Source organism: Corvus kubaryi, unplaced genomic scaffold, assembly GCF_017639235.1.
Source record: "Corvus kubaryi isolate FWS band 111438036 unplaced genomic scaffold, C.kubaryi_AGA036_p1.0 133, whole genome shotgun sequence".
NCBI classification, from domain to species: Eukaryota; Metazoa; Chordata; class Aves; order Passeriformes; family Corvidae; genus Corvus; species Corvus kubaryi.
Window position 1 is genome coordinate 25,995,869 of NW_024580667.1, and position 23,400 is coordinate 26,019,268.

The window sequence follows — 23,400 nt, forward strand, 5'->3', positions numbered from 1 at the left end:
TGTTGGGGTAGGCTGTGTAGTTTTGAAGAGATCCTTTATAAACATACCAACTGTGGGGAGTTGACCATGGCTAGACACCAGGTACCCACCAAAGCCATTCCCCTCTGGAACTGGACAGCAGTGAGAAAATATAACAAAAGGCTCATGAGTTGAGATAAGGACAGGGAGAGATCACTTGCTGACTACTGTCACGAGAAAAACAGACTCAACTTGGGGAGATAATTGAATTTATTACCAATTAAAATCAGAGCAGGATAATGAGAAGTAAAATAAATCTTAAAAACACCTTCCTGCCACCCCTCCCTCCTTCCCGGCCTCGACCTCCTCCCCTGCTGCAGCACTGGGAGACGGGGAGTGACATTGTCAGTTCATCACACATTGTTTCTGCTGCTGCTCAGAGAGAAGTCCTTCCCTTGCTGCAGCGTGGAGTCCCTCCCACAGGAAACAGTCCTCCATGGATTTCTGCAATGTGAGTCCTTCGCGCAGGCTGTGGTTCTTCACTAGCCACCCCAGCGTGGGTCCCTTTTCCACAGGGTGCAGTCCTTCAGGAACAGACTGCTCCAGTGTGGGTCCCCTGCGGGGTCACAGGTCCTGCCAGCAAACCTGCTCCACCGTGGGCTCCTCTCTCCATAGGTCTACAGGTCCTACCAGGAGCCTGCTCTCATGTGGGCTTCCCATGGGGTCACAGCCTCCTTCAGGCATCCACCTGCTGTGACATGAGGTCCTTCAGAGGCTGCAGGTGGATCTCTGTACCCCTGTGGTCCTCCATGTTCTACAGGGGAAAGCTGCTTCACCATTGTCTTCAGCACAGGGTACAGAGGAATCTGTTCCAAGGCCTGGAACACCTCCTCCCCTCCTTCTGCACTGGCCTTGGTGTCTGCAGGGTTGTTTCTCTCACTCCTCTCTTCTCTGGCCACAACTGCTTCTATGCCATAACTTCTTTTTTCCTTCTTTTATATATTATTAGCCACTGATTATCTTGCCCTTGGACAGCAGTGGGTCCATCTTGGAGCCAGCTGGCATTGGCTCTGTCAGGCAAAGGGAAAGCTTCTGGCAGCTTCTCAGAGAAGCCACCTCTATGTCCCCCGTTACCAAAACCTTGCCATCCAAACCCAATACACCAGTTCTGCAGACTTCCATTTCTTGTCCATTTTTCTTTGTTCTGAATTTACTCACTGCGTAAATCATCACAGAGGTCAGTACCATTCTCATCTTCTGAGAACAAGTTGACTATTGAGCAGATAATGCAGCAACAAAACAGGACAAGTGCTGTTTATGATCTGGCTTGCTTGTTGCTTCAGCCTCTCTGTGGTGCCATTTCATTCCTGCTGCCGGGAACCTCTGTGGGTGCTGCCAGTCCCCATTTGGTTATGGGTGTTACAGGACACTGGGTAAATGATCCTTTATAGCTTGGCACTTTGGCATCTGAAAACCCAAAACTTGCCTGTGCTGTTATTGCTATAATATTGAAGACTCATTCACAAAGAGCTGATCATGAATCTTGTAAGTGTGTATTGGAGTCTGAACTTTGAGAATCAAATGATAGTGAGTGGAGGTCAGACTGCTTTTAGAAATGAAAGAGTATACAGTTTATTTTAAAGGGAAGTCCTGACAAACTTCTGTGTTAATTTACAAAGAGAAATTAATTCAAATTTTTAATTATTTTAAATCTCAGCACCAAGGAACTCTTTTTTGAGATGTGCTACACAATAGGAACCAGTCTTCCATTCTGCCAAATATCTAATAAATAGGAGGTCTCAGAGAGGAAAAATGAAGTGAGCTGAAGTATTTAAAATTTCTTTTCCTTTTTGTGGCAAAAAATTACTTTTTGAAACAAAAACTGTGACAACTAGGGTGCTATGTTTATGCACACTTACAAGGATATTTTTATAGGATCAGAGCTCTTGTGGTACAAAAAGCATCCCAACATCCAATTTCAAAATCCTTCATCTTTCCTTCAGGGGATGGGGGATGTTGCCAGAACTAGGACAATTTTGGAAATGGTGACCAGCTAAAGCATTTCTTGGCGTGTCAGCTGATGTCTGGAATTGGTAGACTTGGCAGCTCTTGAAAAAGTTGGTGCAGGGTGCCATGTGTTTTCTCCCAGAGAGCCCAAGATACTCTTCATAACAGCAGGCATGTTATTTTGGCAAAAAAATTAAATTTGTTTTTCCGTGTGATTTCTATGTGGCTTTAGTGCAGAAGGATATTCTAAAGTTTTTAATTGTTATGCAGCATGGTTTTCTTTTGTTGAACTGGTTTTAGTGGAATTTGCATTCTACTTTAGTACCAAGTAGGACAGCCCTTAAAATTTTGCCTCTTTTGGCAAATTATTCTTGGGGTTTTTTTCAAGTATCTGCCTAAAAAAGGTAACTGGGTGTCTATCTCCTCTAGGCCTTGCAATACTTACTTTCTTATCCTATTTACTTTCAATTTATAGGCCTCTCAGGAGCTGAAGGGGAAATCCTCAGAAAACCCTAATTCAGAGTGGAACTGAATTTTCCTGCTATCCCTAAAACTGGACTTTCTTCATCAAAAATTCATTAAAATATCTATACTACAGAGTGTGCTGGGGAGTCTATCTGGAAACAAAATATTTGTATGTGGCTTTGGCAAGTTTCCCAGTCACTGCTGAAGATCTGGTTTCCTCGAAAAAGCGAGAAACATTGTCTTCAGTCAATACATGACTTTCCCCATCAGGTGGTGCTCGAGGACAGATTTATTGGGCATCTCATTCTCCAGCAGACAAACTGATAAAACATGAAGGATGTATCTCCTCTGAAGGCTCAAAAAACTGCTAACTTGTTTTACTTTGCAGGAAAGAAAAAAAAAAAAAAAAAAAGAAGAAAAAGGCAAAACTCTGACCCAAACCAGAGTAAGAGTTGAATGGGAAGGGCTACCGAGGATGGTGCCCATTTCACCTGCTGCTGTCATTGCTACTGAAAAGGAGAGTATCCAGGAAGTCAGTTCCCAGACATGACAAGCGGCTGATTCAGCAGTAGTGGAAAAGAGCCTGAAAAGGGTGGGAAGAGCAGAAGTGAGGAAGGCAGAGAGGACTCTCAAGGACACAGAGTCCCAGGAGATTTGTGATTCTGCTTCACAGTGTGACCATGCTGGAGATGTGCCTTGATGCTTGTATTCTGTGGATTTCAAAGTTCTTTGGAAAGGTAACAACATGCTATCATGTTTTGGAGCACCAAGAGCTTAAGACCATATTTCATAAAAACGACCTTCAATTTGATGTGCTTGTACTATGGGGCACCACTTTAAGCACAAATAATGTGAGCATGCCCTGCATTAATGGGCAACCAGCATAGCAGTAAGGTTCCTGAAACCTGCATTCATTATTTAAAATTGTACCATAAAAAATAACAACTGTTTGAAAAAAAATGAAAGGCAGCTCTCCCCAGACAGAAGCCAAGTGCTTGGTCATTACCAGCACATGAACAAGAAAATTCCACAGAGAGTAAACTAAATGTTGATGTGCAACATTTCACATTTATTTATTTGGTCAGATTTCAGATGGGCCTAATATAAAACAGCTCATCTAAGCAGTCTGATCTGTAAGAAGGATGTTGCCTCAAAACTGAAATCAAAACTCGAGGCTTTTTTCTTAGTCAAAAATAATGCAGTGACAGAGCATTCCCTGACAATCTTACAGAGGAAAATACTTTCCTGTTGAAAGACAAATTTAAATTTGTTTTTAAAACTTCCTGGATTTGTTTGAACCCAATTTTATTTCCAAACACGAGATGATCATTAAAGGACAGCTAAGTGTTGATTTCCACAAAAAATCATTTTTTGAGAATAACCATGAACATTTGACTGAGGTTTATAGGGTTCACAAAGCCATTCCTCTGCAGCTTAGACTTTGCATTTGCCACACAGCAGAAACTTCCACAGCTGGAACAGAGGAAAAAGATCAAAGGACCTGTGCTAAGGAAAGAGTTTAGGAAGGTTTGATATCTCAAATACATACATGAAATAAATGTTTTGGAGATGCTGTTGGAAGAAGGAAAGTCTTACATTCCCATTTATCAACCCCCACCCATGAACATTTGAAAGAAATCTACCTTGTGATCTGAAAAGGAAACTCTGATTTTTAATAGTTCTTTCAAAACAAGCTTAAATTAAAAAAAAAAAAATCTTATTGCCCACAGATTTAGAAATGTACTAATGAAAGAGAAAAGTTATGATTTCACAGTGTACATTCTTCAATGAAAGTTATCAATCTTGTAACAAGTAGAATGAAAATTATTTCTGCATTGTACTGAAATGTGTATTTGTGCTAAAGCAAGCTCAGTACTTAGATTAAGTGGGACAGAAAGTGCAAATTCCTGAGAGCTACAGTTAAGTATCATTTATTTCAATGCACCCTCCCTTCCCATATGCCCTCAAATGGCAGCCATTGACGCTAGCATCAAGAAGTCCATGTTACTAAGGTGCACAGTGACTTTGACTGATTCCAGGGCCCCACTGTGCTACTTTTCTGTAAAAACAAATTAGATGGAACATTTTTGTTCCTTGGAGTGCATAGCTCAGACAAAGAAAAGATTATCTTTCCCCTTTTACAGATGAGGAAACAAAAAGTAAAACAAATTAACCAGGGTCACAAGCTTGAGTGAATGAGCTTTCTTGAGTCTCAGTGGTCCCTGACTCAAACGGGAGACTGCTCGCTTTGTCTACGCGCAGTGCTCTGCAACTATTCTACTGCCGTGTTTGCAAGTAACTAAGGTGCAAAAAAGCAATTTTGATTCAGAACATTATTTATCCACTTGAAGTTTTCTCTTCTTAGGCCTTCTGGTGTCCTGCTAAGTGCTCTCCGTTCTTGCTGACATAAGTGAAAGCCAAAGCAATTCAGTTTCTCTTTGGTGATCCTTAGTACCTTTCAAAGGTAACATATTGCCAAAAATTCAGAAAGTAAAAATTCAAGCTATTCAGGTCTTGTGTCTGTTGCAAGTCCTTTTTATAAGCTGTATTTGCAATTCTGCCCCTACAGCTTGTTTCTTCTCTTCTTCCTCTTTTTCTGTGTCAGAGGTCTTTGAGCAAGCTAGGCTTCAGGAATATATTTATTCTTCTTTAGAAGTCTATATGATAGGTGCATTGTGCAATTTTCAGTGTAATTCATATTAAAGCTCTGGTTAAAATAGGCATTATTGATTATAAATAAAATCTGAAATGACACACAAGTTTGGGGGCATTTTTTAAGAATCCATTCATCACTGGACTTTCAACAATGATTTCAATGGAAAACTGTGTATTGAACCTTCATGACTTGGTTCCTCAAGAGACGATGTTTGGTAAGGCACATTTCCATACTATCTTAACAGTGAAAATAATGTAATTAAATTAAAGTATTGAAATAAGTTATTTATAAAAGAGATATATATATATATTTTGTCTTTAACTTTGCAATTGATCCAGTATTCTTTTCACTTAGTTAATGGAGTTGACTTAACTCAAATGGAAGTGGTTAGACCCAGAGTGAGGCTTATTTTGTTATTTTAATGGATCCCATAGTCTGATCAGATAGTTTAGAATCCTAATTCAGTATGTCCATGGTTTATTATCAATAGTTCTTCTTTGGCTATGTTCAGTATGGCTGGTTATCAGGCTTATTTCTCTGCCTTTCCCCTTGTGATGCCTGCCTAACTAACCGTGGTGGTGGCATAGGTCTTGCTGACCCATGGTCTGCAGTCAAGTCTTCCCTGCTCAGAGTGCCAAATCTTGGTCTTGTCAGCAGTGGCTGCCTGAACCCAATGGATGGCTGAGGCAAGGTGCTTGGGTCCTGCTGCTCTCCTCGTCCGTCCTGGCTCCCGTCAACTTCATTCTTCCACTCCACCCTAAACTCAGGGAGTGGCCTCTGTTGTCTCAGTCTCTGGTCTCTCAAGATTTTCCCTGCTCTAGGTCTTAGATTGAGCACTGTGGTAGCAGCATCCAACTCTGAGTCACTGCTGTCACCCACTGTTAATTGAAAACAAAATTATAATTTTAGGTGCAGAATATAACTGTTTCAGGAATATTTGAGTAACAGCACACCGAGCCCTTGCAGCCACACAGTAAAGTTTCCCCATGTTTTCTATATTCAGTACTTTCTGATTAGACCCAGTAACAGCCCCCTAACTCTGCCAAAATAGAGGACAGATTTGACTTTAAAATATCCCTCCCCTCAAAAGTATGATTTTTATGAAGGCCTCACTCAGCTGCTCCTTGATTGCCAAGTGCCCCCTTGATTGAGGTGACATTTCCCCAGTTCTCTGAAATTTCCCATTCTCTGGACAGAAAAATCTGTCTCTCTTTGAGCTTGGGGTCTAGTCCCTGCTTATATCCAAGCAGGATACCAAAATTAAGATTTCTTGCCCTCACATCTCACGAAATCTAAACTGAGAGGCATTTCCAGAGCACAACATGTACAGGGGCTCTAGAAACCTGACTTTGGAAAAGGAGCATCAATACTCTACCAGGCAAAGGATCTCTCAAGGTCAGTGTACAGATGGGTGGAAATATCCCATCTTTAATAAGCCTGAATGTAAGACACTGAAACAGAATCAACAGAGCAAATCTTATAGGTGGCAAGTGCTGCAGACTCTTCCTCCCACTCACAGCACAGTAGATAGAATATGCTCTAGGGAAAGCTGGCATCATTGTTTAGGGAATGCTCCTAAATGATCACTGCCAGGTAAACCAAGATGGTGATAGCCTGGACGTGCACATGTCCCATATATTTTTCCCCAGCTGACTTCTTTAAAATGAACTAACAACTTCATCAAAACTTGCACGCTTGAGTCATTTGGTAATAATTTCAACAGGAGTTTATGAATGCCTCAGATTTGTTCTTAGACTTTAATCAGATATGATGTTTTAAATATATCAAAGTAAACAACTGTGTATTGTGCAACTGTCATAAGAACAACTTAGATTAGTAGCCTTCGTGTTATTTCTTTTAAAAAGGTGAGGAAGGGGTCAACAAAATATATCACCATGTAATTGTCCATTCACCCAGATAATTATATTTCAAGGAAGGTCTTCATCAGACTGTGTTTTCAGGCTTTTTCCCTTCTAAATATGTCAAATAATATATTTTTTGACAATTGAATAATCTGGAGGCACATTTTCTCTTTAATTCTAGGTGACAGTAGGTGACCTCTGCAGACTAACTACAGAATAAAAGGCATCCTGCACTCAGGAGAGCAAAGATATAATTAGTAACAGACAAAAACACAGTTCTATTGTTAAATTAATTTGGAATAGTGGAAAACTAATTGGGATGGAGATCAGGAAATTTTAACAACTTTGCAGATATATCTTCTTCCCAGTAAGAGATCTTGATGACAGCTTGTCATGAAAGAAAATGCTCCCGAGTATGGTATAAGCATGGTAATGAAACCAGTAACAATCAAAAGTAATATATAGAATTGGGCAAAGTTTTCACATCAAATAGTTGTGCTCCTACAGATTTTTAAAATTTTTTTTTGGTTAGAATTCCAGAACTCCAATACAAAACATTTGTGAGTTTAGGCAGGGGAAAAAAATAACAATTTGGTTGTAAACCACAGCATTTTTGAGTTCTTCATGACAACAATAAACTAGACCAAATGTCCTCATTGCCCTCTCTGCTTAGGTTCTCAGAGCAGTGTCCTCTACCCTGATTCCAGAGAAAAAAAAACCAAATAGGCTCATAATCCAAGAGGAATATCTGGACATTATGGAATAAAGATGAGGAGAATGAACCATGGCAGTGTTCCTGGTGCAAAAGAGTTGCAGGCTACTGCTTGCAGGAGGAGATGAGAAGATGTGCTGGGAGGACTATGCCAGTGTGGAATAGGAAGTGAGAAAGCCCCACAAAACCCGCTGTCCAGGGCGTATCTCTACACTCAAATTTCTGCTTTAGGACCCAATGCTTTAAATGCTCTAACATGCTGATATCTCTACATCATCCCTGGAAAAACTTTCCTTCTATGTAAGCAAAATGATTGCAGCACAGTAACAGAAAAGCAGAAAAATTTCATTACCTCTGGAAGATGTTTTATTTCGCACTCGTAGTTTCTCTGGGAGTTTAGTGTTCTTAGGAAGTGAAAGGAATCTTTTTGTATTTGCTGCAGCCTGCATGCAAAGGAAACAGAACATTTTAAGTCACTGCAGAGTAGAGTACCTGCATAATGTATGTTCAGATATACAACTGAGGCTTGAACAGGTTTATGCAGCCAAAGGGCTGGAGAGTAGTTTGGGATTAGCTAATATGTGATGTTTTACTAGATACTCAGTGCTGATTGCTGGCTGAAGTCTGTGCTAACTAAGATAAAGACTGAATAATCTCAAGCAGTTTAATCAAATGAAAGCTTAGTGATATGCCCTCTGAGATCAGAGTTAATAAATGTATGGTCTCGAACCTCAACCTTGCCTGCACAGGTTTCCCCAAGGAAGGCAAATGCTGCAAGCATGGCACTTCATGTAGCTCCATGTTTAAAATTGGTTTGAAACTTTTTATCAGCCAGCTGCAAAAGTTTGGTTAAGACTGAATCTTAGGCTCAAGAACTAATCTGTATTCTGATCCTGCAAGTGCTTTATACATATAAATGACTTTATGCAGTTGACTAGTCACACTGAAATTGATGAGGAAGTTAGGCACCAGCATGATCATTTACCAGTTCAGGGCATAAGATCCTTGTTTTCCCCAGACTTAACTTTAAAGGCTCTGGGTGCAGACCACACTTCATACTTCCTGGAACATGAGAGGTACTTTCCAGGACAAGTTGCTTTTTTTAAACTCAAAAGTTTCTCAAGGACATCCTTTCTTACATTTGCTACAAAGATTTTTAAAATTTTTACAGTCTACCAGCTCTCCTCTGCTCATACCATTCCTTGTGGCAGACCAAAAAGGAACCTGAGATTTTTTTTCCCTTAGAGATTTTCTCTCTTTGGAGTTTTATTCTTTTCCTCTTTCTCCTCTTCCCTCTGTGGAGGATTTATCCAAGGATAATTATTCTTAAAACTATAGTCTGTGTGTTTTAGAAAGTTATTAGACATCCTTTTTCTCCCTGTCCCAAAAGTCCTGCTGAGTCTCCTCACTATCCCACACAGTAAATAATTCAATTGTATGAAAAAGACAACATATGTAACTGTGTTTGAGAGGAGAAAAAATCATTCAGGAACAGTCTTATTGTGATAATTAACACCACAGTAGCTCTGGTAATGATCACCTATAAGATACCGCCCTTTTAGAGATATTATTCCAGCCTCAGCTGCTGAAGGACAACTGTATCAATGAAGACAACAGTCACTAAGTATTCGCAACATGAAAGTAGATATTTATAGGATGGCTAATTTCCTTGATACCTGATATGATTCAGAGGATCAGTTTCCCTGCTTAATTAGTGTGTTCCATTCCAATATGGTTGGAAGTTTACAATTGTAGGATTGCCTCAGAGACCCAAATATTATCATGCCACAGCAATCCTTGTAAACGGAAGTTTTCCCAACCAGTGTCAAAATCTGAAGGCCTGACTACATTTTATGAGTACTAAAGAGCATACAACATTTTTCAGGTGAAGAGCTGCTCTAACTGATGTGGTCGAAACTCCTCTCCCATATTGTAAGTAGCTTTTCTATCTCAAAGTCATTTTTAATCTCAACCATCATCAAAACATCAACCTTCATCAAAATACTGATAGAGAATACCGATCATCCCCACATTGTGTACAGAGCCTGTCCAGCTTCTCTGAGGTAAAATTATGGCAGCAGATCCCACTCCCATATCACATTCTACAAGACTGAAGCTTTGCTGAAGGTGTCAACACAAATTAAGGGGCTCATGTGTGCAACTCAAGGTGTGTGGTATTATATGTGCAGTAGTCTTCCAAATTCAGGATTTTTTCCCACATGTCAGAAGATTGTTTTTTCTGCATGAAAATTAGCTACAAAGAGCTGCTTTCAATAAAAATTAAAATTAAAAAAAAAAACAGACAAAAAAAAGAAGCCAAAAAACACCACAAAATGCAAGTACCGGTCTTTCCCTTGACAGGCTGTTTGTTTTTCTCAGGCTTTCCCTAAGGCTGTGCCGGCGACGGATCAGAATTTCTTTGGCCTGCTTTTCGTTTGCATCTGCAGCCAGGCTATGTCGGTTGTAGGACATTGTCTGAAATATAAAAGCAGTGATCACAGCCTGGAAAGCATGATGTCAAATGTGTCAGACTATATGAACAGGGAAAAACAGGCTTTTTGCTTTAATAAGCATCATAAATCCTTGTGAACAAGACTGTATTGCAGATGATTAAGAACAAGCAGAATAATTATACTGAGAATGTTTTTATTCATGTCCTTCACAAGCACTTGTTTCTTTTGTTGGTTTTGTTTCATTTTTTTTTAACCTGCTGATATTTATAATGAAAGAGAAAAATGAAGAAGCTGGCTTAATACCGTGTTTACCCCCCCACTGTAGTAGCTTGGTCAGTATGTCAGTAGAGGACGCATATTTGAAAGTGATGAGTCCCCTAGAGGGAAGTCATTTTTACCTCCAGCAAGCTGAAGCTTGCTCAGTTTTTGAATGTTTTCCAAGGGCTTGGGCATTCAAACTACTTAGCCACAGGAGGATAAATGTGAAATGTCCTTTTGCTTTTATTTCACTATTTTTCCAGCTCACCATCTCTATTCTTAATACAAACAATTTTACAACTGGAGGCAAATAGGAAATCTAACCCCATATCATGAAGTGACCAATACACTGATACAAGGAGACAATGTTGGCTTGAATTGGCACCTATGATCCTGCTCTAATACTGTAGGTGTATTGGAGGTAGTAAGACAAAAACATTTAGCCTTATCAATAGTATAAGATCAAGTAAGTATTTATACAAAGGATTGTGAATATGCTACTGTATATATGACAGAATATGGATTCAAGGCAACAGAAGAAAATAAGATCATTATTTTTATTATATGACAGAGCAGATGTACTAGCTCAAAGATGTGTTAGGAAGATAATCAGTATATTCAAAGAGCAGTAGGATATTTAAGTAGGCAAAAGTTCATCCTTACTCGATGTCGTATTTGGTAGAGATTCTTTGTCAATATTTCTCGCATGTTTTCCATTTCAGTGGGAGAAAGTGGCTTTATCTTTCCTTCATGATAGTCACTGTGACAGAATGAAAAAAAAAAAGGAAAATAGGGAAGAAAGAGAGAGGGATGGAGAGAGACAAGAATGTTTTTATTTTTATGGTCAGGAATGACATTGGAATTATTTCCTTTGTTAGAGCTGGAAACAACATTTCAAAACAATCAACTAATATATGAAAATGTAACATGTAGAAATGAAATCTTGATTTCATTTGATTCAGTGATAAGACACAAAACTAAATCTCAAAAATGTGACATAAATTACAATAATTTGTAAGTTTTATTTAGGTACTTTTCAAAATGCCCCTCAGGCTTGCCTTGTAGCTATTCTCAGCAGACAGGCAGGCACATGTTCAAGTCCACCTCCACTCTACACAGCAGATCAGTGTTCCAGTGAGCAGCTGTCCCAGTAAAACTACATACCCGGGAAGAACACAGCACTTCATATGAAGCTACAGGCGAAAGGCTCTTGTTTCACATCCTCTTACTGTTCTGGTGACATTAGGACACAAAGTATCCTAAGTCAAAGTGATTATCCTGCCTACAGCCCGGGCTGTGAAATAAATTATGAGACCCAGCTGAGATGCTTGGCCATGCTGGCATCGCTTGCTTACCTGAGAGACACTGATGATGGGACCTTGCTTATCATTCCACTCTCTGCCATCTCAATGGCATGCTTGATTTCTAGCTTCTTGTATAAAGAAACAATGCTGGATTTGGGCTGGTTCTCACGGATTAGAAGTCTTCGCAGGTATTTATTGTCGAACTTTTTAAACCTGTACATGAGGCAAACCAGCCCAACCAGTTAATTTTTACTGTGCATAGTTAAGGAAAGCCAATATATTGTAGTTAATGAAATTTTAAAGGACTTTACCCTCTGGGAATGTGTCTGTTCATGTTAACAACCTAATGCTGAGTAACCTAAGAAAGGGTCAATGTCAACTTTACTTCAGATAGATAGTCTTAACCTGTGTTTTGGTTCATATGTTAATGGACAGTCTCCCTAGAAGCAACTTTAAACTTTCAGGTATTCTGTGTTATTAAAAAATATTATTTTTAATTCTCTGTTTTCATCAAGACAAAGAGAACATTAAATATTTACTGTAATAACAAATAAAAGGCCAAAATTTGTATCAACTGCTTCTTCTTTGAAATTCTAGCCTGCTTTTTTAAAACTTTAGAAGTTCTTCCTTTCTCTAAAGCAACTGCACCCTCTTGGATGTTTATTGAAAAAATATTGATTACAGCTGGTGTTGATTTTGTTTGTCAGAAAATATTTTGCCCTACAGACATTCTGAAATTATTCTTGAATTTGGGTGTAAAGTTCATGAACAGTTGGGACTCTCCTTTGCTCTGTAACCTTTTCTTTAAAGATCTCACACAGACTGGAGGAGAACCAGGCTGACTAAAGAAAAGTTGTACCCATGTCACAAAAGTTGTACCCATGTCGGGAAAGTATCTTCACTGTGTTGCCCCAAAGTCATTTGGAGAGAGCTCTCCTCAGCCATTCCTGCTGGTGCTATTCTCTCTTTATATAAAATACTCAAATTCTTCTTGGAGCAGCAACTAGAGGGTGATGAGCAGTGCCCATGCTTTGGGTCTAAAGAACTTGGGTGTAAAAGGAATTAGATCCAACCTAATGAAGATGACGATTCAGCAGATAAAGTAAAAATATGAATTATTCAGGTAATCTTCTTAACTGATACTAAGTCTTAAGTAAAAGCATCAAGAACTGTGGAGCTGCCTGCCATTAGGATGTCGCATGTATCTCATGCAAGCTGCTGCATTGATCTTTCTAGAGGAAATCCAAAAGCTTTTGTATGTTTGCCATCAAATAGGAAACTAACCTGTCACTTAACTCCCCTAAGAAATACAGTTTGCAGGAAGACAGCTGGGAAGGATGAAAGGCTCAGCAGACATACAGGAAACGCTCTGCAACAGTCAGAAACGTGCACCCTCAGAAGGTACCATACTTCACCCTGGGATCAGAAGGCTGCCTTTCTTCCCAGCTGGCTATTCTGTTCTACTTGCTTGTGGTTTAGTAAAAGACATTGTTTTGCTACTTTCCCTTTGAAACCCACATGTTCTAAAAACAACCATCCACTTTCAAGAATAAATGCTGAAAATGAAATATGATGCCCAACAGCCTTTGTTTGTTGCTGCTGAGCCATTTCAACTTCTCCTGTATAACAAAGAGTTTCAAATGCCACTCTTACTTATCTCTCCAAAAGTTGTGACCCCAGTGTCCACACACATCTTCAATTCCAGTCTTCACGTGGTCAAAGAACTAAAGGAAAACACTGGTTCATTACATAAACTTATAGACATCACTTGGCTTGTCTTTAGACGTTTTTAGTTTCCAACTTACTTTAAAACAGAAACATTTAGTCACAGCTCAGAACAATGCTCCAGTCTTACAAAATGCAGTCCAAACCAAGCTCAAAAACAGAATCTGTTTCTTTCCCCCTGGATCTTCCTTAGCTCACAGCCCCAAAAGGACAGAAGTTAGTTGCTAATTTCCTCAATGTCAATCTTGCTCAGCTCCTGCCTGAAAGTAAGGTTTTTTCCCATAATTTCACTTATTTGAAATTCCCTAACCACTCAGTGATATGCCTGGAACTTCCCCAGGCCTGACAGTGAGGCAAGTATGACTTTGTGGAGAAGAGAATCTCAGTGGACAGAAGCTCCCCCCATCAGCACTAGCCCTCAGGATGCAGAGACAGAACTGAGAGCCAGCATTAGGTCCTGAGCTCCTATTTTAGGAATTTGTGGTCTAGCCTCATTTTAAAGCACCCTGTTCACCTAATATTAGAAACACACTATTCCTATTATGAATTATTATGATTCTATTATGAATTATGAAAAACTGAATAGGTTCAGCTAAGGTCTCACTTGATCACAGAGGCAACACTTTTGCTTCTAATTCAGGAACCACAGTAGGGGTCTCTCAGTCTCATGGAAAATCCCTAGTAGATATGTCCAAAGGATAAGCTCTGAAAGGACAGACTTTTAGATGCCTAGATTGGCTTCTGTCCTGAATGTGGGCCTTACTATTCCTCACTTTTGAAATTTCAAGCCACTTGCCTCAGGTATGCTGGAAGGAGAAATACATTCAAGAAGATGCATGGCTAATAATCCACAGCAATTGGAGACACACATGTACCAAACATACATCCATAAAAAGGTTGATGATGTAAGACTTAGGTAAGTTTAACAGTGTGTTAAAGGGAAGTTTGCATTTGTTTAATTAGATTAACTCAAATGCAGTGTAATGTAATTAAATAAAGCCAAAGTTTTCCTGATGTAGCCAAATTATAAAATAACATGTATCTCATGTGTGAAATAGACTACAGAAAGTTAATTTACTTCAAGATCTGAACAATTAAGAAAGTGAGAGATTCCAAAATAATGATATGTAACAATAATTTTGGTAATTGCCGAAAGTTAAATATAAGCTTTACAATTATTGTGCTTATAACAGCTATCAAAAAGAAATCTAGTACAACCCCTCCATAATACTGTATGACAAATAGTTGTCTTTCCGAACATGACTAGGAATTTCATCTCTGCAAGAGTTTCACCTACGATACTGAGGCTGCAACATACCCTGTTATAAATTTCTTCACTGACAGCAGGCTGCTTTTTATTTGACCTTTTGACATCAAGAAACTCCACTAGTGGGCGAATTGTTATTCCCTGTGAAGACAAAAAGAACACACTAATTATAAAAATTAATTCACTGTTTTGATTAGCAGGTTTTGCACTTAGCTATGAAGCCCTTGTCAGCTCAGACTCCACTAATGCAACGGAAGGAAGAAAGGGGCACCCTAGAACTGAGGGATCCAAGATGGTCAACCTAACTGAACCTATCAGGAATACATCACCTATCCCATCCATAGTAATTATAAACTTTTTTTTTCAGTTTTGTTATGTGCTAGAAAAACATGAACTAATAAACTGACTCCCTATAATTTCAAAGTGAACATGTAAAGTCCTCTTTTTAAGTGATTACTTCCAAAATAGGTATTCAAAGATATGTAAACAGTACTATTATTGATATTTAAGATCATGACACTAAGGTTTTTTGTAAATATGTGTCCTTGCCTGACCATTCTCGGAGAAAGAACAAAACATTTTGGCTATCCCTGAATGATATAATGGTTTTGAACAATTATTTGTGGAAGAATTAAGATAATTTGTTTACTTGTATAGACACACTGGCATAGGGGAGAGGAATGAACCTCCTGTGGTGTTGAGATCAGTCCCTACTATCCCAGACAACGTGGTCACATTTCTTTCCATAAATGAATCAAGCTTTATCTTAAAAGTAGTTAGGTTTCTTTGCCCCATTGCTCATAATGGAACACTCATCTTGAACCTTATTGTTCTGACAATTAGAAAGCTGCTTCTTAATTGCATCATGGTCACTGTGTACCACTTTGTTCTTGTGCCAACATTTGTCCTTTTAGTTTAAACAGTGTTCACTCCCTCATATAAACAGTAATTATAGTCCCTCTTCTCCTTCATCTTGCTAAGGCCAAGGCATCCTGGTCTCCTTTCACATGACAGGCTCACCAGTCCCGTGATCACTCCAGAACGTGCCACTATGCCCTAATGGAAATACCTGTCTCAGTATGCCCTAAGATCAGATTTGCCTTTCTTCTATCCCCACTGCATTGTTGACTTAAAATCTACCCCATTACCAACTAGTACACCTGTATCTTTTTCCCTTTCTATTTTTTTCCAAATGCAAGGTTCCCATTTCACAAGAGAAATTCCTAGTAAGAAAGTCCTAGCAAGAACACATTTGCACATATTACTGTTCAATATCATTCTGCTCCTTTCATATTGGCCCTCAGTTCTTTCTACAGGATACCCTATCTCACGGTTACACTGAGAACACTTTTCAAAATCTGTCATCAAGAAACATCAGCAACAAAACCTCCTACCTTTATGTGCCATTGTCAATTAACAAGAGTATTAACTTATCCTTGAGGAATTCCTTTAATAATATCTCGTTAGGCTATTATCAGGCCAGGGTGGCTGAACACTCAAGAAGGTGCCCAGAGAGGCTGGGGTATCTCCATCCATCAGATACTCTGAACTCAGCTTGAAATGGCCCTGATTAACATCATCTAACTTAAAGGTGGCCTTGCTTTGAGCCCAGGGTTGGACTAGAGACCCCCAGAGATCCTTTCTGACCCAAAGGACAATCTGCTTCTATTTCCATTTAAAGGAGAAACTGTCAGCTCCTTCCTCATTCATTTTACAGTCATCCTAATGTAAATCTAAACCTCAGTTTAATGAGTAGTTACATCAACAATCTCCTCTGTAGCCCCCTCCCCAAAGATTTTACAATAGTCCAGTTAAATGAGTTTACTCTAGAAAATAAATTGCCTTATGAAAGAATGATACCAGGTTTTTCTTTGATAAGTCATGCTGCATCTCATAGCACATTCCATTTATCTCCATATTTTAAATTATTCTGTCCTTCAAAATCAGTTTTCATAAATCAACTCACTGACCTCCACCTTGCCCCTTTTCCCAAGCAGGAGCACAGATACTTTCTTCCCACAGCACCTTTTTCCATGTAAAATGCAGAGTAACAAAATTCTACATTTTTTCCCACAGATCTGAAATTTCATTAGTAGCCACTCACATGTCTCTCACTGCTCTGGATAATGATTAGTCTGATATGTTTATTTGACAGGCTTGGCCTCCTCTACATTTTGCAGGTTTCAGTCTCTTGGTCGCCCTTGACCAGACCTCCATGGCCAGGTGGTCACCAAAGACAAGTTCTTCATGTCCTTTCACACACTTGGTGCTTTTTTAGGGATGTCCAGCTGGTTTGCAGCATCACTTCCTAACACCCAGACTCCAATTCACCTGTCTGGGCCCTTAGTGTCTTTCCCTACTCACTGTGCATTGTATCCAACACTGAACTCCTGAGTATCCACACACATTTAAACATTCTAAAAAAAGAATTAGTGCTGGAGCTGTACCCAGATTATCTTTTATCTCTACTCCAACCCCACTAGTCTTAAATACTTAATACTACTTACATGTTAGCATAAGTACTTAATATCTGGCATACTTTTGCTACCTGCCTGTGGTATGCATAGCATTTTTTCTACTATGACTATGGTGAATACCTTCAAGTATGTTCCTTACAGTAAGTTAGCACATTTTTTTTTCTACCCATGGCTTATTTACAACCTGTCTGAGAAAGAAGAAGTCCAGGAGAAGAAAGGTACTACCTGAATGAAAACAGTAAAGAATATCACCACGATAACAGCAGTGATGAACAATTTCTTCCTGGGAAACACAGCAGGAGGAAGCAGAAATACAAGCGAAAAACAAATTGCTCCTCGAAGACCTCCGTAGGCGATAATAAATTGGTCCTTAAAAGTGAGAGGTATTGTCCGGAATACATTAATGATCTGAGTCAGAACAAAAACACCTGAGGGAAAAAAACAGAAATATAAAGAGGAGGGGAAAAAAAGGGAACTTAAATTATACAGAAGTAGCCCATGATGCTAATACTTGTTTAGAAACACTTCTATTTGCTCCTTAACTTTTATTTGCTTCTTCAATATATATTATTGAAGAAATGAAACATTACTTAGCAGCCTGAAAATACCATAATACTAAATTAAACAGCCTTAGGGACATAATCTTAAACATATTTAGTGAGCTAAACACCTCAGGTCAGCTCGATTTAGGACCTGAAGCAGCTAATAGATCTCCACGAGACAGCTATCTACTAGACTGCACCTCTAGAACAGCAATAATTCTCTGTCAGTATAGACCAAGACTCCTAATTGCTTTTTAATAAGATTTGAGGTGATTTTAAAAACTGGCTTGTCCCTTCCATCAATCTGTGCTTAGAATCCTGCAAACTCCTATTCACTCAATTTTACTAACACAGACAGGAAGGATGCAGGACTGGGGATGGGGGAGAAGACACCAGTGCAGGCAGGTGAAGGGAGCAAGCACAGGGGGGGGCAAGAGCTGGGTGGTAACCAGGCTGTTTGGCTGCTTTTCAGCATAAAATATTAATTCTGGGGTTGCAGGTGCAGTAGAAATATAGTCCAAATTTCTGCTCTGTAAAGAGAACTGGGAGCTTGAATGTAGGATTGCAGATTTGAGCATGACCCACCTTTGTACACTGAGGGACTGAATAATTTCAGATGAAGCTGGGCAAAGGAGCAGGTTTAAGACCTACCAGCCTGCCCTACACTTAGTTCTCTAGGTAAAAGAGCTAGTTCTGCAAATTCAGGAGGGATTGAAGAGTTTCTTACAGGAGGTTTGTCTTTGCAATATATACCTGAACACTTCAATTACAGCATTTCCTGGTTTGATACTATTTATGTCAATGACTGGGAAAATCCCAAAGCTAGTAAACATAAATTCAAAACAAAACAAAACCAAAAACAAAGAAAAAAATCAAACAAAAACAAAACCCCACAAAAAAAGCACCACAAAAAACCCCACAAACTTTTTAATTTTGTATGACTGCTAGTTCTTTCCACCAAAATTTGCTTATTTGTAAATAAATGTTTACTTAAATACATGTATCGTGATTAACAAGCAGACTGCCTCTCCCTTTAGATGGGCAGGATCAGGACAAAACTGATTTTTAGGTTCCATTTTGGGGAAAGGTGGAAGTTCACCTTGCATGTTACTAATACAAAAACCACTCTACAAACTGATGGGTCTCTGTCTAAGTTTTGGCATTTTCTACTTGACAAGAGGTAAAACATTTCACTTGCAAAGAATACCGACCCATAGTCTGAGACTTGCTTACCCAGTGCCCTCCAGATTAAACAGAAGAGGAGGGTGAAGCTAACAAAGGCCCAGTTCCACTCATGGTTCTTCCCAACTGTAGACACACCCATGAAGATGAAGATCAAAGTCTCACTGACACTGCTCAGCATCTTCATGAAATATTTTATTGTTGTGTAGGATTTCTGAGAAACATTTTCCTCCACGTATTTATTCATGGTCATGGCACAAGCTGTAATCCTAAAAGGCAAACATTATCCCATATTTCATTGGCTTTATGTTTTTTTTAACCTCTCTCATATCTACATAATATTATTAATTTTCCATAGCTCTCTTTAAAATGCAAAGCGTAACTTACTCAATAACCAATCTCAAATTTACAGGCTTGGTGAACCTACAATTTTGGGCACGATTTTTTTTCTGCAATGGGAAGTTTTCTGAGAAGACATCAGTGTATGGAGGGTTTTTTCACATACTAAATGCACATGATCTGTGCAGGGGTCATTTCAACTCTGTTTTGAAAGAGGCAGAAATGAGGAGAGATAGGCACAGCCTTGGCAAACAGGATTTGCTGCATCTTTTGCTGCTGAGGCACATTAGACAGGGTGGAAACTGCACATCCTGGGGCAGGCCAGGACTTCCCTCCTTCCATACCAGCAGCTGCCCACCTCAATGGCAGTGACAGTAGTCAGCTCCTCTTCCAAGCAAAGTAAGCAGCAAGGCTACAGACAATTTGTCATCCTTCACCAGTTTAGGCCTGCTCTGCCTGCACATAGGGCTGAATAAGAGAAAAACACCACCAGAAATCACACAGGTGCTGCTGCACATTTAAAGCATCTACAAATGAATGAAATGGGCATCTCAGCTGATACATGAGAGGAAAGAAAGGGCTTACTGTAAATACATCTACAAGTCCATTTTCTGTGTTAGCAAACAGAGTTTGTTAATCCTCAGGAAAAGCAAAGAATGACATTACTGGTTGTACATCATTTGCTGAATACGGCTGCCCACGGTACAGGGATGGCTGAGGACCACTCAGCTACACATTTACCAGTCCAAAGGTAATTAGCAGAGCTGGCTGGAGGATAAGCTCAAGGTGGTGTCTCAGTATAGGGAAGCACAGTCTGAGTTGACTAGTAATTATCAGGGTGGACAACTAAGGCAAGGTACATTGTGAAACAGCTGTCGTTCTACTGTCTAGGGCAACAACATCTGCTTTGATTCCCACTTAAGAACATTATACATATCTATGTATGGGTTCTCAGTCAAACTATGCACACTAAATCTAAACAGAGAAACAGAGATGTATTTACATTGTCTCTCTGAATACAGCCAACTTGTCCACGCTTATGTATTCCAGTTACACCAGGTTTTCAGTTTATAATTATTTGCTAACATAGGGGATATTTCTTCATGCTGAAATCTCTACACTTCTCTCTCTCATGGGGGAGGAGGGCAGGTTTGCTAGCATCCCTGAAAATTTCTCTTGAAATCTCCCAAGTTCTGTGAAGACCTCACTGAGAAATTCTTCCGCTGAGCATGTCCTGCTTCTAAGCCAAGAGCCCCATCTCTGAAGCACTCTGAATCAAACACCCCTGAATGTGAATGGAAATGGACAGGCAGACTGGGGCAGAGCTCAGAAAAACCTCATTGACATTATGAACACACTTGCCTGGGCTCTTTCTTCAAAATAAGGATTTTTTTTTTTTTTAAATGGCAGAACAGCAGAAATCCCAGAAGCAGCAGTAACTTCAAAAGGACCTTCATATAGTGAACTTCCTTAGCATTTTGCAAGAGGGAGCCCATAGCAGCAGCTCAGGTTATAGTCACTGCCAGACTCTGAACACATTTCTCCTGATTAATTAAAGTTAGTTTTGTCCAGAAGTTTCCTTCTCTTACATGGAGCCACATCTACATCCCCAAAGTGCCTGAGCAACAATACTTCTGAGGGACAAGCCTGGGGGGACATGTGGACACTGGGAGCAAACACAGTGTACTCTGCTGACCTCTCCCAAGCAGAAGAGGCCCTGAATGTACATCAGAGTGAATAAAACCCAAGGAAGAGGATGTGATATGGGGACAGATGCAGTCTGATGGGGCAGATAGTGGCTTACAAATACAGGCAGAATAATGCACCTGACCTGGCCTTCACTCTGCATTTTTGTCCACCTATACTTGGTGATAGAGAAGCAGATCTAGTCAGCACAAAATAAAATGTCCATTGCCATGCAAAGACTAGCTCCAACACTAAGAAAACTCAAGTCTAAGAAGGAAGAAAGCCTCACTGAGACTGTCCCAGACCCCCATCTATATTTAGGACTGATAAAATTGTCAGCCCTCTCCTCATTGCCAGCTGATTTCACCAAGGTCCTAAACAGAAAGATCCACTGTGGTCCACAGGTAGCACACTGCCGGGGAAGCAGAGCTCACCCTGGTTACACAGGCTCCACTGCGGAAGATACAATGTCGATTTCATAAGCAGCAAGCTTTCTCCCTGATACTCTAAGTAGTTAAGGTAACTTTTCCAGTTTGAGCATGTGGTTGGGACAACAGAAGTCCTGAAATTTTGCCAATACTGACAAACTGATGCTTTTCCCAGCTGTCCTCTTTGTTGGAATCTTCAGTTGCCCAGACTGGGGACTTACAACAAATCCCACAAACTTATGTGCCTGAGGAAGAAAGCGGGAGAGGACCTGGGCCATGCACGGATTTTGTCCTGACAAGAAGCAGGACATGCACTCAAGCCCAGAAACTGTCAACACTCCCAGGTTCCTCAGTTTGCACATAGTTCTAATGATCAACCACAAAAGCACATATGCAAATCTTCTCAAATCTACTTAACACTTTGACCCTCCAAAAGTCTCATACTCAGTGGCAAACCAGTTCTTCACAAGCCATAGGCTGCACTGACACACCTACAAACATCTCAGGCTATGCCATGGGTCATGACAGCTCCCCTGTGGGTACACTGCTTATCTGCACAAGTGTAACAAGTCTGATGCAGTCTGGCTGCTCCAGCCGATGGCACACTCAGTGGAGCTGGCAACTGCAGGGGCAGAAAATGCAAAAGAGCAAGAAGGCAGTGGGTGGGCTGCAAAACAGCCATTTCTAGGGCCACAGTCATTTCAGAGTCCCAAAGCAGCAGCTTAGTGCCCTGAAGCATTAGGACTGTCAGGTCTGCATCAAAGGCACAACAAAACATGCAGTACTATTTATTACCTTCCTAAAATAAAACGTTTTCATGATTATAGTAATGTAGGAAAGCCCTGCAGCATGGGGAGCAGGGAAGCATTCTCTGGACATGGTTTGATTTTGGAACCTGAGGTAATGGAGACACTGTAAATAGATGTCTGATAAGAATCTGTCACCATATTAATCAGAATCCCTGCAAGCTGTAACTTAAAACACCTATCTTGCTTAACCACTAGAACTTAAAGGGACAACACTCTTATTTTCAGGCACATTTTGCATTCATTCAATTAGTGTCAAGCAACTGAGGAGTTGTTCAATGCTATAACAAATATAGCAGTACATTAATTGTTACTCTTCAGGTAAGTAATATTCCACAGCTAATCACTGCTCACTTTGAATCAGATATTTCTTTAGAGTATTTTTTTACATTAGAAAAAGAAGTTGAAGTCTCTTTCATTTGAAAATTGTGTGGGGACATAGTGTTAGAATTTAATATAAAACCAATGTCTTTATGCAAGATTTTATGTACATTATTATAATAAGTTCTTCAAAAACCAAATTTTTACTGTCACAATAATCAAAGCCAAAGCTTAGATGTGTTTTATTTTACATTTCTCATCCACATACATTAATTCTGGCTTCCAGTTCTGTGACCTGAGTAGTTGCCTTGGTCAAGAAGGGGAAGGGAAAAGCACTTCATTGCAATTAACCTGCAACATTCTGTACTTCTGAAGAATAAAAGTCTCACTGTATAAACAGTACAGTTTCTGTCAGGACTGCAATAAACTAGGCCACTGGATTCAATCCTCAAGTTTCCTTGACCTACTAAACTTACAGTAGTTTCAATGTTTGCTCCTTTCTGCCTGCTAATTTATTGTTGCAAAAAAAAAAAAACCAAACCTATATTAAAAGTTCTGCTGCTTCACGGCCTTTATGAGAAATTAGTAAGCAGAAAATGCAGCACTATAATTAGAAATGGAAGCAAGCGAATAAAGCTCAGATTCACATCTGTATGTTTTACACCTGAGATCCTCATTCACACCCAGCTCTAGTTACAGCAGAAACTCTTTCCTCTCCTTCTGAAGATTTTCTCACTGCTGCTTGCAGGGACATGGTTCAGTCCCTTCAGTATTTCAGCCAAGTAACCTAGTGCAGGGGTTATATACGGACATTTCAAGAATCATTTGTCCTTAGAATGAGTACACAGACTTATCAGAAGAGGGACAAGTGCTTTTCATTCCCTTCTATTCCTCTGCTAGTGAATTCCTACTTGCCCAGGAATGAGGCAATCCATGTAAGTATCTTATTTAT

General features: G+C 39.7%; 1 protein-coding gene across 1 annotated transcript in view; it reads right to left on the bottom strand.

The window, feature by feature from the left end:
- Positions 1-3,478: 3,478 nt before the first annotated feature.
- SLC9A2 (solute carrier family 9 member A2) overlaps positions 3,479-23,400 on the bottom strand; it is a 33,933-nt gene continuing 14,011 nt past the window's right edge. The window contains exons 4-12 of the mRNA XM_042039927.1: positions 18,920-19,137; positions 17,370-17,572; positions 14,719-14,808; positions 13,329-13,399; positions 11,727-11,888; positions 11,035-11,131; positions 10,004-10,135; positions 8,013-8,103; positions 3,479-5,964 (exon numbers count right to left, since the gene is read on the bottom strand). Coding sequence (XP_041895861.1) covers positions 5,594-5,964; positions 8,013-8,103; positions 10,004-10,135; positions 11,035-11,131; positions 11,727-11,888; positions 13,329-13,399; positions 14,719-14,808; positions 17,370-17,572; positions 18,920-19,137 — 1,435 coding nt within the window. The 3' untranslated portion in view covers positions 3,479-5,593. The remainder of the gene's footprint in view (positions 5,965-8,012; positions 8,104-10,003; positions 10,136-11,034; positions 11,132-11,726; positions 11,889-13,328; positions 13,400-14,718; positions 14,809-17,369; positions 17,573-18,919; positions 19,138-23,400) is intronic.